This window comes from Mobula hypostoma, chromosome 4 (genome assembly GCF_963921235.1).
Source record: "Mobula hypostoma chromosome 4, sMobHyp1.1, whole genome shotgun sequence".
NCBI classification, from domain to species: Eukaryota; Metazoa; Chordata; class Chondrichthyes; order Myliobatiformes; family Myliobatidae; genus Mobula; species Mobula hypostoma.
Window position 1 is genome coordinate 148,904,195 of NC_086100.1, and position 16,009 is coordinate 148,920,203.

Consider the following 16,009-nt stretch of genomic DNA (forward strand, 5'->3'; position numbering starts at 1 on the left):
GTAATTAATCTGGTCCAGGTAACTTATGTACCTTCAGACCTTTCAATTTCCCAAGCACCTTTTCCTTAATAATAGAACCTGCACCCACTTCTGCCTCCTGACTTTCTCGAAGTACTGGCATACTACTGGTGTCTTCCACCAGACTGATGCAAATTACTTATTAAATGTGTCTGACATTTATTCGTCCCTTATTATTATTTTTCAACATCATTTTCCAATGGTCCAAAATCCACTCCCACCTTTTATTCTTTATCTATCTGAAAAACTTTTGGTATCTTCTTTTATATTATTAGCTTGCTTACCTTCATATTTCATCTTTCCTCTCATTATTGCTTTCGTAGTTGCCTTCTGTTAGTTTTTAAAAGCTTCCCAGTCCTCCAACTTCTCACTAATTTTTGTTGTATTATATGCCTTCTTTTTCGCTTTTATGCTGTCTTTGACTTCACTTATTAGCCACAGATATCTTATCGTCCCTTTAGAATATGATTTCTTCTTTGAGATTTATCTATCCATTACCTTCCAAGTTGCTCCTAGAAGCACCAGCCATTGCTGTTCTTCTGCCACCTCTGATGGTCTCCCTTTCCTATCAAATTTGGCAAGCTCCTTCCTCATGTCTTTTTAATTCCCTTTACTCCACTATAATACTGATATATCTGCCTTTAGCTTCTCCCCCTCAAATTGCAGGGTGAATTCACTCATTCTGCCACCTCTGCAGTGCGTATCTACACAGCTATGCAGTGAGTTAAACAACTTCTCAAAAATTACCCCTAGACGGAAGCTTTCTCAGGGGTTTTAATGAGATTTCCTACTTGTGAAACTGCAGAAAGTTATGTAAAATATGTATTAAGCTGAACATAGAATCATCCTGCACTTGCAGATATTAATACTGTCGATTATTCTCACAATTTGTGTTAACCAAGGTAAGAAACATGCACAATACTCCAAAACTACGCTGTGTAAACAAGAGTACAAGAGTAAATTTGTGGCACAACAATACCTTGATAATGATAATACTTCCTTCAAAATATAGCTATTGAATGTTTACCAATATGAACAAAAGCCTAAGACTCATAGATATAGCTGTTTCAAGGGCAAATAATGAGAGGATAGAGATTCATGTTTTTTTCCCACCATGTTCTTCAAATCAAATCAAAATTAATCCATGTAGGAAATGGTATAAAAACAACTTATATCTAGGAAGTGATGTTCATGCAAAACAAATAGTAGCTCTGGAGGTCAGAACAGTCATATTATGATCACTACCTCTTAAGGGTTCCTTACCTTAAGCTCCCTAATGAAATCTGTTCATTGCATAACACAGTCCAGTGTCATTTTCCTCATCGGCTCAACCACAAGCTGCCTGAAAAAGCCATTTCATGGGCATTAGCCAAATTGTCCCTTTTGAGATCGAGCACTAATCTAATTTTTCCAATCTACCTGCATATTGAAATCCCCACTGACTATCGTAACGTTTCTCTTTTTACACACTTGTACTATCACCCAGTGTAATTTGTTTCAATAGTTTCAATCGGTGCAATGTCAGAGAAATGCAATATACATCCTGAAATTCTTTTCCTTCTCAAACATTCACGAAAACAGAGGAGTGCCCCAAAGAATGAATGACAGTTAAATGTTAGGACCCCAAAGTCTCCCTTCCCCAGTTCTCCCCTCCCACGCATAAGCAGCAGCAAAGCGATGACCTCCCCACCAGCAAAAATGCTTTGCAGCCCCCCACCAAGCACTTAAGCATGTAGCAAAGTATCAATAAAGACACAGACTACTTGTTTACCCAGTAATCGACATACCACAGGCTCTCTCTCTCTCCCTAATAAGAGAAAAAGAGGTGTCCCCATTTCACAGCAAGAGGGGAGACAAAACAAAACAACTTGCTGATTTACGATGTAAAAAGTCTGTTGCATTGCTTTTTCCGAGCTTTGTGCCCAAAGATCTTGGGTCTCTGGGCACACAGCCAGCAGCCAGCTCGCTGCTTTCGAACTTCCTGAAGGCGCACTAGTCTTCTAGGCCACATCCTTGGCATATCAAAAAGCAGTCAGCCATGAGGCCGTGAGAGCAGGTCCCATTCCCGCAAAGAACCGAAGTCAGCGTGTAACTCCAGGTCAGGGTCTTCAAAAGAACCTTGAAAAGGTAAAAAAGAGATATTAAAGATAGAAATAGAGCTGTTTCTGAAGATGCAAGCAAAGGAGTTGCAGTTAGGCACCATCATTCTAAGCTCCTCCCTCCTTCTGTTTCACATATCCGAGCTATTGTTCGGAAGCTTGCATATAACTCCCATCAGGGTCTTTTTACCCTGCAGTTTGCTAGCTCTACTCACATCTATTGATCATATCTCACCTCTTTCAAAGGACTTGATTTTGTTTTTCCCCAACAGAGCAACTAACCCCAACTGCTTCTGCATACCTGCCTGCCTTTTTGATGCAATGTATATCCTTGAATGTAAAGCTCACAGCTATGATCGTTTTTCAGCCATGAATCAGTGATGCCCTCAACATCGTACCTGCCAATCTCTGACTGTGCTACAGGAGGATATGGATCAGACTAGCTGCACCACTTCAACAAGAAGTGTCCTTAGCTTCTGCCAAAAAGATGCATGGTGGAGAGAGAGCATTCTAATTCTTTGCATCACAGAGTATGGAGGCTCCAATGCTCAAGATTGAAAGAGGCTGTAACTTTAGCTAACCTCACAGACACAGCTACCTCCACGTTCGAGGACATCTTCGAGATGTGCTGCCTCAAGAAGGTGGCATCCATCATTAAGGAACATCACCATTGGGAACCTGCCCTCTTTTTGTTCCTATGTTTGGGGAGGAGGTACAGGAGCCTGAAAATCACACTCAGCAATTCTTCCCCTCTGCCTTCAGATTCATGAACACTGCCTCATAATTCCCCTTTTTTTGTGCACCATTTGTTTAATTTGTAATTTATAGTAATTTCATGTCTTTGCTCTGTACTGCTGTTGCAAAACAAATTTCACATCAGATAAGACAGTGATAATAAACTTGGTTGAATTTTGTTTCTCAGCAGCAGTCTAATTACATTGTGAAGTCTAACCACAAGAGTTAATTGAGGCATAATGCCCATTACAGCCATTGGCTTAAGTGCAGCACAGAGTCCAATCAGAGGTTCATTGTGTCATTAGGCCCAGCTGTGGCACTTGACCCCACTGAGGCACAGGGCCTGCTCATAACATGGGGCTGGATAGCAGCATAGGCTACTTCATGGAACCCTGTCATAGCCTAAGACCCAACATGGAGTCCAATCACATCAGGAGGTCCAACTGTAGAACAAGTTCAGATTGTATTGTGGGAGTCATTCCTGGCACAGGTGTATTTGAAATACCATACTAGACTGCAGCATAGATTAGGATGGAGGCACAAGGCATCTCATGGCCTGGGGTTAATTGGACTGCTCCATAGCTAGTCTTCCCTCATCCGAATCCCCTCCGTCCTCTATCTTTCCTCCTGTTTCCCTCTTCGTCCATGGTTATGATTAGATCAGTTGTTGAAAAGGCAACCTTAATGAACTGAATAGCCCACTCCTGATCATTACTGACATGCTTATACATCTGTGTAATCACTTTCATTTTTCTAACATTCCGAGAAGCAGTAAGGTCCAGATCACAACTGTCCACTGCATTAAAGTTTTCCATCACATATCCCTTGTATTTTTTACTCAGAACATGTCTGTGTCCTCTGAAACCTTTGAGCCATCCTTCTTTTACTTAGCCCTACTAAAGCAGTCATGATCTTGTACACCTCCATTAAATCTCCTCTCAACCTTGCAGCAATATATAGAATATGCAATATGGAGAACCAGGTCGTTTCTTAAAGTAATGCTTTACACCGGTACAGTAATTTTTTTTTATTTAGATGAAGCTACAATTAAGCATGGAAAATGTAGTTTTGACTGTGGTGACTCAGGAGAAAATGTCTGCAGGATGCTCTCCGGCCTATTTTTAATCAGCTTAGTTTGACATCTTGGACTCAATATTAACGATGTGCACTAGCTTAAGGCGTCTGCATGCTAATTAGAATTAGATTCTGGCCAACTTCCACTGAGCCAAGTCCACTTGAGTCAAAAATAGCTGCAGGCATTATTATTATTCCACTTGGGATTAAACAAACTGGTCTTGAGCTCCTAAATTGTATGTAATCCTGGCTGATAAGGCCAATCACTTCTGTTGTCTGACTGTGAATTAAGAGTTTCAGTAGTAAGGTAAGTGGAATATTTTTAGTACTAATTCATGTTTTCTCCTTTACTGCGTAACTTGGTTTGTTGAAATAGGAGTATTTTGCACTTACTTTTTGGCCAGTGGTGAGAAGGGGATATGCTGCTTCCAGTTACATTGAAAAATCTATTTAAGCTTTCCTCTTAACTTAATCCAACAAACCTAATAATCATAACAGCCAATTTCAATTGGTAAATGTGTCATATTTGTCTTAGTAATTTGAACTTTTAAGCTGGTTAGGACTGATTTCATCTGACTAATACAAAATTAGGAAAAGAAACTCAAATATGTTTTAAATCAAGGTAAATAAGAATGTGGAATACTAATAGGAAAATGACCTCATTTATTTCTCTGGTCTTTCACTAGTGATTTAATGAGTTTATGATTTAATCTGTTGTACTGAGCAGAAAGACTTTGTCAATGCATAATGAGACTGACACCATAGACTTCTCTGCATCCTGCCTTACATGGTTTACTTGAAAAATTCACTCATTCATTCTTACTTCTGGGATCACTGAAAGGGTATAATAATCTCTCAATTGATGCGAAGTGGCTTAGCACAGTGGTCCCCAACCACCGGGCCGCAAAGCATGTGCTACCGGGCCACAAGGAAATGATATGATTTGGTGATATGAAACGATACGAGTCAGCTGCACCTTTCCTCATTCCCTGTCACGCACTGTTGAACTTGAACATAGGGTTGCCAACTGTCCTGTATTAGCCGGGACATCCCGTATATTAGGCTAAATTGGTTTGTCCCATACGGGACCGCCCTTGTCCCGTAATTCTCCCGCTAAGGTAGAGCGTTCTTATGAAACTGTTCATAAGCCAACATGGAGTAAAACGAAGAAGCAATTACCATTAATTTATATGGGAAAAATTTTTGAGCGTTCCCAGACCCAAAAAATAACCTACCAAATCATACCAAATAACACACAAAACCTAAAATAACACTAACATATAGTAAAAGCAGGAATGATATGATAAATACACAGCCTATATAAAGTAGAAATAATGTATGTACAGTGTAGTTTCACTTAATAGAATCGGGAAGATTAAGCCAAAACCGATTTGTAGAAAAAAAAAATCGGCATGTACATGCATGCGTGCACAGGTGCCCGCGCAAGGCTTCAAGGTCATGATAATCTTTCTCGGGGTAAACGCAAGTATCCCGTATTTGACTGCTACTTTTGTCCCTTATTTGGGAGTGAGAAAGTTGGCAACCCTACTTGAACACCCCCCACCCTCCAGTCGGCTGGTCCGTAAAAATATTGTCAATATTAAACTGGTCCGCGGTGCAAAAAAGGTTGGGGACCCCTGGCTTAGTACACATTACTGTCCACTGCAACAGGTCAGGCAGCAGACTCACCAGAAGCATTTTTAAGAGGCTACTTCATGCCAGTTCATTGCAGAAACAATACAACATCAGAACTTTGATTCTGGGTATTGGTACTGGTGGCACTGTAGTGTAGCAGCGAGGGCAATTACTTTAGAACGCCAGTAATCACTGGAATTCAATTCTCTGTAAGGAGTTTGTAAGTCCTTCCCATGGTCCCATGGGTTTCCCCAAGGTGCTCCAGGTTCCTCCCATATTGCAAAGATGTATGGTTAAGGTTAGTGAATTGCAAACGTGTTATGTTGGCTAAAAGCTTGGGGGCACTTGCAGGATGTCCCCAGTACAATCCCCGGAATGCTTTAGTTGTTGACATAAAAGAAAACTCATTTCACTGTAAGTTTTGATGTTTCAATGTACATGTGATAAATAAAGCTAATCTTGCCTAATTTTTTATCTTTATCTTTATTGGGTATTGTATTAGTTCAGCTTAAAACTTTGGAGCTACAACACTGCTGATGCTGGATATCTGAAATAATAAAGAAAATACTTAAAAATCATATCAAACAGCATCTTTAGAGAAAGATTAATGGTCATATTCTAGGTCAGTAAATTTCATCAGTTCTGTCACCCTTAACTTTATTTTTCTCTTCCCATTTGCAGCTCAACCTGCAGAGTATATCCACATAACATTTATTTACAGGAACTTTTTGAAAGGCAGTTTATATGTTTGTGTTTGAACAATAGTTTATTAAATACTCATCAGTACTTTTGAAAGTTAACAGCAGAACTTAATAGTCCTGACGAAGGGTCTCGGCCCGAAACATTAACTGTACCTCTTCCCAGAGATGCTGCCTGGCCTGCTGCGTTCACCAGCAACTTTTATGTGTGTTGTAGCAGAACTTAGTGTTTTGGATCCTGATGTTTGAATGGTTTCCATAGCATGAATTCCAACATAATTCCGAAGTGGAAGGTTGGAGCTGTGAGGAACTGTTCAAGAATTAATTTACAAGAAAGCTTGGTGATTGTTTTAGGTCATAGATCCATTTTAATCTTGTAATGTTACCAATTCTGTCTGCCATGATAAGGTGAGTATGAAGAGAGCTCAGGGTTAACTCTCGTAAGATTGTGATGCGGATTGTCTTATTTGCTCTTATGTGTGTCTCACAGCTGGAAATATGAGATCAGTGAGTCCCACTAACCTTCTCCTTGTTTGGAGGTCCCTTCAATTTTATTTTGTTTTTGAGGATCCCCAACTGTTGTACCTCTTACCTCTCCAGTTACGGAGTGAAGTACGTAGGTGTGCCCACATTACGTTCTGATTTTTTGTTTTATTTCACTTTATTTAGAGATACAGTATGGAGTAGGCCCTTCCTGCCCTTTGAGCAACACCGTGCCACAACCCTTGACTGATCTGCCTTCAAGGATGTTAATAGTTGTATTCATCAAGTCAATTTGAAATTTTTACACCACAGTTGCTGCATGGCCTGCTGAGCACTTCCCGAACGTTTGTGTTGTCATTAATATGCCTTTTTCCATGGTATAATGAGATTTTTAGCTGAAGACAATGGCTGTAATCCACATAGAGCACTTAAAGTAGAACCTGATGACCTGCTGCCAAACTGTTCCATATGGCAGTCTGAAAACATTGAAATCCATTATCCTTTCCGTTCGGGATCTGTCACACCTGCAACGTGGTTGATGCCATCCCTTTCAATCATAGCAACGAGGGGGTTAAACAGTCAAACGGACCCCTGCATTGTCAGGAAGTTTAAGTATTTTATACGTATGGGAGCATGGTAGTGTAATACTTTACAGTGCCAGTGATCAGCGTTCAGTTCTCGCCGCTGCATGTAAGGCGTTTGTCCTATGTGTGTTTCAAGGTTGTTTATTGCGATTCTTCAGTACGTGAGTATAAAGGAGATCAAAATGATTGTAATGGTCCTCCGGGTACTCCAGTTTCCTCCCACTTTCCAAAGATGTATGGGTTAGTAATTTGTATGCATGTTTCATTGGCTCAGAAACATGGTGACACTTGTGGGCTGCCCCCAGCATATCTTTGGTCAATGAAACTTGATGGAAATAATACATTTTTCTTTTTTTTTGATGCTTCAATATACATGTGACAAATAAAGCTAATCATAGGTCTTAATCTGCCAGACCACTATCCCTAAATTCCTGTGCCACTTGCATTAGGGCACCAGTGGGACAATGTGAGTGATTCTGATCTATCTGAGTCATATTTACACCTTGCTGTGACTGGTCACTGTTGATGTTGTCTATCTAAACCTTTCCTATTTTTCCACAGCTTTTTGTTCATGGGCATTGAAAGACATTTCAACCACTGTCCTCAACTAAATCTCCCAATTCTACTGTGGCATTGCCAATGAGAAGGTATAAAGTCCTGGAAATGCTCAGGGGGTCTGTCCATATCTGTGGAATAAAATGCAGAGTTATCGTTTTAATATGAACTATGTTTCCCTTTCCAGAGATGCTGCTCAACCAGCTGAGTATTTTCATCACTTTCTAGTTTTACTTAAAATTTCCAGCATCTGCAGATTTTTCCTTTTTAATCAATGAGAAGATAGTACTTAAGACATGTCTTTTTTAACCCTTCATCTGTTTTTGTTCTCCAGGTGAACAAATTGGAAAGGGAAAAGGTGCAAGAAGTGAAACAGGTACGAGAGCTGGAGCAGCATAAGCACACAGTGCTCACCACCGACCTCAAGTCCAAGCTTCACGAAGAGAAAATGAAAGAGCTGCAAACCGTGCGGGAGATCCTGCTGAAGCAGCATGAGCAGGAGCTCGCCCGTGCAATCAAAATTAAGGACAGTGAAATCCAAAGGCTCCAGTCCACCGTGAATGTATTAAGGGATGGGGCAGCTGACAAGGTCAAAACCGCCCTGCTCAATGAAGCGAGAGAAGAGGCTCGGAAAGCATTTGACACTGAGCGCATCAAACTCCAGCAGGAGATAGTTGAACTGAAGTCTGCCAAGAAGCAGGTGGAAGAAACCCTAAACAATACAGTCCAGGCTGATAAGAAGAAAGCCGCTGATCTCAGGAGTGCATATCAGTCCCATCAGGACGAGATAACCAGAATAAAGAAAGAGTGTGAGAGAGATATCCGCAGGCTGGTAAGTGGGAAACAGGAGCTCAGTAACTCTTTCCTGCTGCAAATTTGAAGAATGGCTGGTGTTTATGGTGGAATTTCAGAAGGTGTAGGAAAGGTGAAGGTCCCAAGGGTGAAGAAGTATAAAGAGAGAATGGAGCAACCGTGGCTGACAAAGGAAGTTACAGCATAAAAGCAAAAGGGTGAGCATATAATGGAGCAGAGATTAGTGGGAAGGTAGAGGATTGGGAAGCTTTTAAAAACCAACAGAAGGCAACTATAAAAGCTATAAAGAGAGAAAAGATGAAATATGAAGGCAAGATAGCCAATAATATATAAGAGGATACGAGAAGTTTTTTCAGATATATAAAGAGGAAAAGAGAACTGAGTGTTGATATTGGCCTGCTGGAAAATGACAATGGAGAGGTAGTAATGGAGGACAAAGAAATGGCGGAGGAGCTTAATAAGTACTTTGTATCAGTCTTCACTATGGAAGACACTAGTAGAATGCCAGAAATGTGAGAGTGTCATGGGATAAGTGAGTGTCGTTGCTGTTACTAAGGAGAAGGTACTTGAGAAACTGAAAAGCTAGAAGGTAGATAAGTCACCTGGTCCAAATGGACTACACCCCAGGGTTCTGAAAGAGATAGCTGAAGAGATAGTGGAGGCATTTCAAGAATCACTAGATTTTGGAATGATTCCTGACGGCTGGATTATTGCACATGTCACTCCACTCTTTAAGAAGGAAGGCAGGCAGAAGAAAGTAAATTATAGGCCAGTAAGCCTGACTTCAGTGGTTGGGAAGATGTTGGAGTTGATTATTAAGGATGAGCTCTTGGGGTATTTGGATTCACATGATAAAATAGGCCATAGTCAGCATGGTTTCCAGAAAGGAAAATCTTGCCTGACAAATCTGTTGCAATTTTTTGAAGAATGGACAAAGGAGAATTGGTTGATGTTGCGCACTTGGATTTTCAGAAGGCATTTGACAAGGTGCCACACATGAGGCTGCTTAACAAGCTATGAGCCCATTGTATTACAGGTAATATTCTAGCATGGATAAAGCAGTGGCAGATTGACAAGAGGCAAAGACTGGCTGCCAGTGACAAGTAGTGTTCTACTGGGGTCTGTGTTGGGACCGATGGTTTTTATGTTATATGTCAATGATTTGGATGATGGAATTGATGGCTTTGTTGCAAAGTTTGCAGACAAAATGAAGATAGATGGAGGGGCAAGTAGCTTTGAGGAAGCAGAGAGGCTACAAAAGGACCTAGACAGATTAGAAGAATGGGCAAAGAAGTGGCAGATGGAATACAGTGTTAGGAAGTGTATGGTCATGCACTTTGGTAGAAGAAATGAAAGAGTTGGTTATTTTCCAAATGGAGAAATAATACAAAAATCTAAGGAACAAAGGGAGTTTGGAATCCTTGTGCATGGTTTGCTAAAGGTTAATTTGCAGGTTGAGTCTGTGGTGATGAAAGTAAATGCGATATTAGCCTTCATTTCAGTAGGACTAGAATATAAAAGCAAGGACTTTATAAAGCACTAATGGAAGCCTTACCTGGAGTATTGTGAGCAGTTTTGGACCCCTTATCATAGAAAGGATGTGCTGAAACTGGAGAGGGTTCAAAGGAGGTTCAGGATTCAGGCAAATGATTCCAGGATTGAATGGCTTATTATATAAAAAGTGTTTGATGGCTATGCGCCTGTATTTACTAGAATACAGAAGAATGAAGAGTGACCTAATTGAAACCTATCGAAGGGTGAAAGGCCTTGATAGAGTTGATGTGGAGAGGATGTTTCCTAGGGTGGGAGAGCCTAAGATCAGAGAACACAGTCTCAGAATAGAGGAGCATCCTTTTAGAGAGTGGTGAATCTGGAATTCTTTGCCACAGGCAGCTGTGGAGACCAAGTCTTTATGTATATTTAGGCAGAGGTTGATAGATTCTTGATTGATCAGGGCATGAAGGGATACGGGGAGAAGGTGGAATATTGGGGATGATAAGGAAAATTGGATCAGCCATGATGAAATGCTGTGCAAAATCAATGGGCAAAATGGCATAATTCTGCTTCTATATTTTATGGTCTTATGGTATTTTGGTATCCCAGTTGCCAGGGTCTGGGACATTTTCTATCGAGTCCTCAGCATTCTTAAGTGGGAGGTTGAGCAGCCAGAAGTCGTGGTCCATGTAGGTACCAATGACATAGGTAGAAAGAGTGACGAGGTTCTGCAAAGTGAATTCAGAGAGTTAGGTGCTAAGTTAAGACCTTGAGGGTTATGATCTCAAAACTGTTGCCCAAGCCGCATGCTAGTGAGGTCAGAAATAGGAAGATTGTACAGTTTAGCATGAGGCTAAGGAGTTGGAGGAGGAAGGGTGTCAGAGTTTTGCATCACCTTCTAGAGAAGGTGATACGTGTACAGAATCAAAATCGGAATCAGCATCAGGCTTAATGTCACCAGCATATGTCGTGCAGAGATGGTTTGTACCTGAATAAAGGAGGGGGACGAATACAGCAGGAATGCTTGGTAGTGCTGCACAGCGGTGCGGTGGGGTGGGGGGGCAAGTGTGGGGATTTAAACTAAGATTGCAGGGGGATGGGAACCAGAGTGCCAGAACAGATAGTGGAGAGGTTGTGTAGACAGGTGTTGATATGACCTCAGACACAGTCAGGAATCAAAAGCTTGAGCAGCGTACGACTGATATTCTGAACTGTGTATATTTCAATGCAAGAAGTATTGTAGGCAAGGCAGATGAGCTCAGGGCATGGATCAGCACATGGAATTATGGCATTGCAGCCATTAGTGAGACTTGGTTGCAGGAGGGGCAGGACTGGCAGCTCAATATTTTGGGTTCCGTTGGATGTGTCAGAGCGGGAGGTATTAAAGGGGTAGGGCTAGCTGACTAGTCAGGGAAAATGTCACAGCAGTGCTCAGTCAGGACAACTCAACTAGTGTGGCTTTATGGGTGGAACTGAGTAATAAGAAAGGTATGACCACATTTAATGGGCTGGCAAAGGTGTACTTGGGAAGTGGGAAGCCTTCAAAGTGAAAATTTGAGAGGACAAGTCTTGTATATATGCCTGTCAGAATAAAAGGTAAAGATAACACGTTTAGGGAAGAGATATTGAAGCCCTGGTTAAGAAAAAAGGTGTATAGCAGGTATAGACAGATAGGAACAAAAGAGCTATAACAAATGGAGTATAATTAATGCAAGAGAATACATAAGAAAGAAATTGGAGGGCTAAAATAAGGCATGAGATTTCCCAAGCAGACAAGGTGAAGGAGACATCTAAGGGATTCTATTGATATGTTAAGAGCAAAACGATTGCAAGGGATGAAATTGATCTTCTGGGAGATCAGAATGGTAATCTATGTGTGAAGCCATAAGAGATGGATTTTTTGCATCTGTATTTGCTCTGCAGACAGGCACAGAGTCTGTAGAAGTGAGGCAGAACACCAGCAAGGTCATAGACCCTATACAGATTACAGAGGAGGATGTGTTTGCTGTCTTGAGGCAAATTAGGGTGGATAAATCCCCAGGTTCTGACAAGGTGTTTGCTTGGACCTTATGGGAGGCAAGTGTAGAAATTTCAGGGGCCCTAGCACAGATAGTTAACTCATCGTTAACAACAGGTAGGGTACCGGAAGACTGGAGGATAGCTGATTTTGTCTGCTGTTCAATCAGGAAATTATAGGCCAGTGAACCTGGCATCAGTAGTGGGAAAGTTATTGGAAGGTATTTTAAGGGACCAGATATATGAGTATTTGGCGAGACAGGGACTGATTAGGGATAGTTAGCATAGCTTTGTGCATGTATAATCAATCTTAGAGTTTTTTGAGGAAGTTAACAAGAAAGTTGATGAAGGCGATGCAGTGGATTTTGTCTACATTAACTTTAGCAAGGCATTTGAATTGAATTGACTGTATTTCTTACATCCTTCACATACATGAGGAGTAAAAATCTTTACGTTACATCTCCATCTAAATGTGCAATGTGCAATCATAGTAATTTATAATAAATAGAACAGTCAATGTAATATAGAGTACACTGAAATCAGCGTGAGTTCATTAGTCTGATGGCCTGGTGGAAAAAGCTATCCCAGAGCCTGTTGGTCCTTGCTTTTATGCTGCGGTACTGCTTCCCAGATGGTAGCAGCCGGAATAGATTGTGGTTGGGATGGTTTGGGTCCCCAGTGATCCTATGTGCCCCTTTTTCACACCTGTTCTTGTAAATGCCCTGAATCATGGGAAGTTCACAACTATAGATGCACTGGGCTGTCTGCACCACTCTCTGCAGAATCCTGCGATTAAGGGAGGTACAGTTCCCATACCAGGCAGTGATGCAGCCAGTCAGGATACTCTCAATTGTGCCCCTGTAGAAAGTTCTTAGGATTTGGAGGCCCACACCAAACTTCCTCGATCGTCTGAGGTGAAAGGTGCCTTTTTCACCACACAGCTGGTGTGCACCGACCACGTGAGGTTCTCGGTGATGTGGATGCCAAGGAACTTGAAGTTGTTTACCCTCTCAAGCCCAGACCCCTTGATGTCAATAGGCGTTAGCCCGTCTCCATACCTCCTGTAATCCACAACCAGCTCCGACACGGACTAGGTCCCACATGGGAAGTAGATCATGAAGGTTCAATCACCTGCCATTCAAGATGAAGTAGTAATTTGAATTAGAGAAGCCAGTTTTGAGGGAGAAGCCAGAGAGTGGTAGAAGATGGTTGCCTCTCTGACAGGAGGCCTGTGACTAGTCGAGTGGTGTAGGGAGTCAGTGCTGGGTCCATTGTTGTTTGCCGTCTGTGTCAACGATCTGGATGATAATGTGGTTAACTGGATCAGCAGATTTGTGGATGACACCAAGATTGGGGGTGCAATGGACAGCAAGGAAGACTATCTGAGCTTGTAGCGGAAGCCGGACTAGCTGGAAACATGGGCTGAAAAATGGCAGGTTGAACTTAATGTAGACTTGTGTGAGGTGTTGCACTTTGGTAGGACCAATCAGGATAGGTCTTACACAATGAATGGTCGAGTGCTGAGGGGTATAGTAGAACAAAGGGATCTGGGAATATAGCTCCATAATTCACTGAAAGGAGTGGCAATGATAGAAAGGGTCATAAAGAAAGCTTTTGGCGCATTGGCCTTCATAAAACAAAGTATTGAGTACAGGAGATTGGATGTTATGTTGAAGTTGTACAAGACATTGGTGAGACCTAATTAGGAGTATTGTGTGCAATTTTGGTCACCTACCTACAGGAAAGATTTAAATATGGTAGAAAGAGTACAGAGAAAGTTTACAAGGATGTTGCTGGGTCTAGAGGACCTGAGTTATGAGGAAAGATTGAGTAGGTTAGGACTTAGTTCCTAGGAATGTAGAAGACCGAGGGATGATTTGATAGAGGTATACAAAACTATGCTGGGTATAAATAGGTTAAATGTAAGCAGGCTTTTTCCATTGAGGTTGGGTGGTACTACAACAAGAAGTCTTGTGTTAATGGTGAAAACTGAAATGTTTAAGGGGAACCTGAGAAGAAACTTCTTCAGTCAGAAGATGGTGAGAGTGTGGAACATGCCGCAGCACAAGTGGTGCAAGCAAACTCAATTTCAACGTAGAAGAGAAGTTGATAGGTACATGAATGGGAGGAGTATGGAGGACTGTGGTTACTGTGCAGGTTGATGGGACTAGGCAGCTTAAATGGTTTGAGGTGGACTAAATGGGCCAAAGGGTCTGTTTCTCTGCTGTACTTTTCATTTACCCTTAGATTTAGACAGACTTAGGGACTGGACAAAGAGGCAGATAGAATACAGTGCGGGGAAGTGCATGGTCATGCATTTTTGCAGAAGGAATATAGGCATGGACTATTTTCTAAATGGAGTGAAAATTCAAAAATCAGAGGTGCAGAGGAACTTGGGAGTCTTCATGCAGGATTCCCTAAAGGAGAACTTGCAGGTTGAGTCAGTGTAAGTCAGGCAAATGCAATGTTAGCATTCATTTTGAGAGGACTAGAATGCAAAAGCAAGGATGAGGCTTTATAAGACACTGGTCAGACCATACTTGGTATAGTGTGAGCAGCTTCTGGCCCTACTTCAGAGAAAAGATTTGCTGGCATTGGAGAGAGTCCAGAGGATGTTCATGAGAGTGATCCCAGGAATGAAAGGGTTAACATATGAGGCATGTTTGATGGCTCTGGGCCTGTACTCACTGGAGTTTAGGAGTATGAGGAGGGGAGACCTTATTGAAACCTACTGGATATTGAAAAGCTAAGAGAGAGTGGATGTGGAGAGGATGTTCCCTATAGTGGGGGAGTCTAGGACCCAATGGCACAGCCTTTGAATTGAGGGATGTCCATTTAGAACAGAGATGAGGAGAAATTTCTTTAGCAAGAGGGTGGTGAATCTGTGGCATTCATTGCTACAGGTGGCTGTACAGTCCAAGTCATTGGGTATATTTAAGGCGGAAGTTGTTGGGTTCTTGATTAATCAGGGTGTCAAACGTTATAGGGAGAAGGCAGGAGAATGGGGTTTAGAGGGTTAGTAATTCGGTCATTATGGAAAGGTGGAGCACATTCGATGGGTTGAATGGTCTGATTCTGCTCCTATTATCTTATGGTCTTATGCTGCTAATGGAATTCACTCTCCTTTACTGTTGACAGAAGGTTGCTAAAGGAAAGCTGAGTGATTAAGATTTATTCATAACTTGTATGCCTCTCCCCAGATAGAAAATAAGTGCTATCATATTAAACATTCACTGTGCTTCAGTATATTTTGATTTTCAAGTTGCACAAGATATCTAGCATCATGATATGATTGAATACCATGAGCTGTTGAAAATGATAGGATTGTGGAAGATATCTTACTTTTAAAGCCAATTTACATGATTATGTTTCTTGTTACATTTCATGAAAGTGATATATGGTGTAAATAACTATGTTAAAAATAACTATGTCCTTTCAATTGAGTAAAACAACCTCACAAATCTACAGGAAAATAATAATTAAGCCTTTGCTTAGATTTCTAAGAAATGTTTACATCAGCTATTGCCCTGAATGTCCCTAGCAGCCTGGGCAATAGAAATAGGTGCACCTTTCTTAATATAGTGGATTCCAGTTAATAGAGCCCATTGGTTAATTGGGGCAACTGCTTCTTGGGGATAACTCCGAAAGAACAAAAAGTAAAATACTTTTCTCAATGGTTCCCTTCATTTATTTAGGACACTCACCACTTAATTAGGACAGGAGACTGTTAAACCTGACAGTTTCTAACTAGCATCAGTAGTGTGCGCTTGTGTGGCCATCAGACACTACACTGTGCTTAGAGCCA

General features: G+C 41.4%; 1 protein-coding gene across 2 annotated transcripts in view; it reads left to right on the top strand.

Moving 5' to 3' along the window:
- LOC134345666 (janus kinase and microtubule-interacting protein 1-like) overlaps positions 1-16,009 on the top strand; it is a 394,868-nt gene that overhangs the window by 204,817 nt on the left and 174,042 nt on the right. For both annotated transcript variants that reach the window (XM_063046689.1, XM_063046690.1), the window contains exon 4: positions 8,216-8,713. In XM_063046689.1, the coding sequence (XP_062902759.1) occupies positions 8,216-8,713 (498 nt within the window). The remainder of the gene's footprint in view (positions 1-8,215; positions 8,714-16,009) is intronic.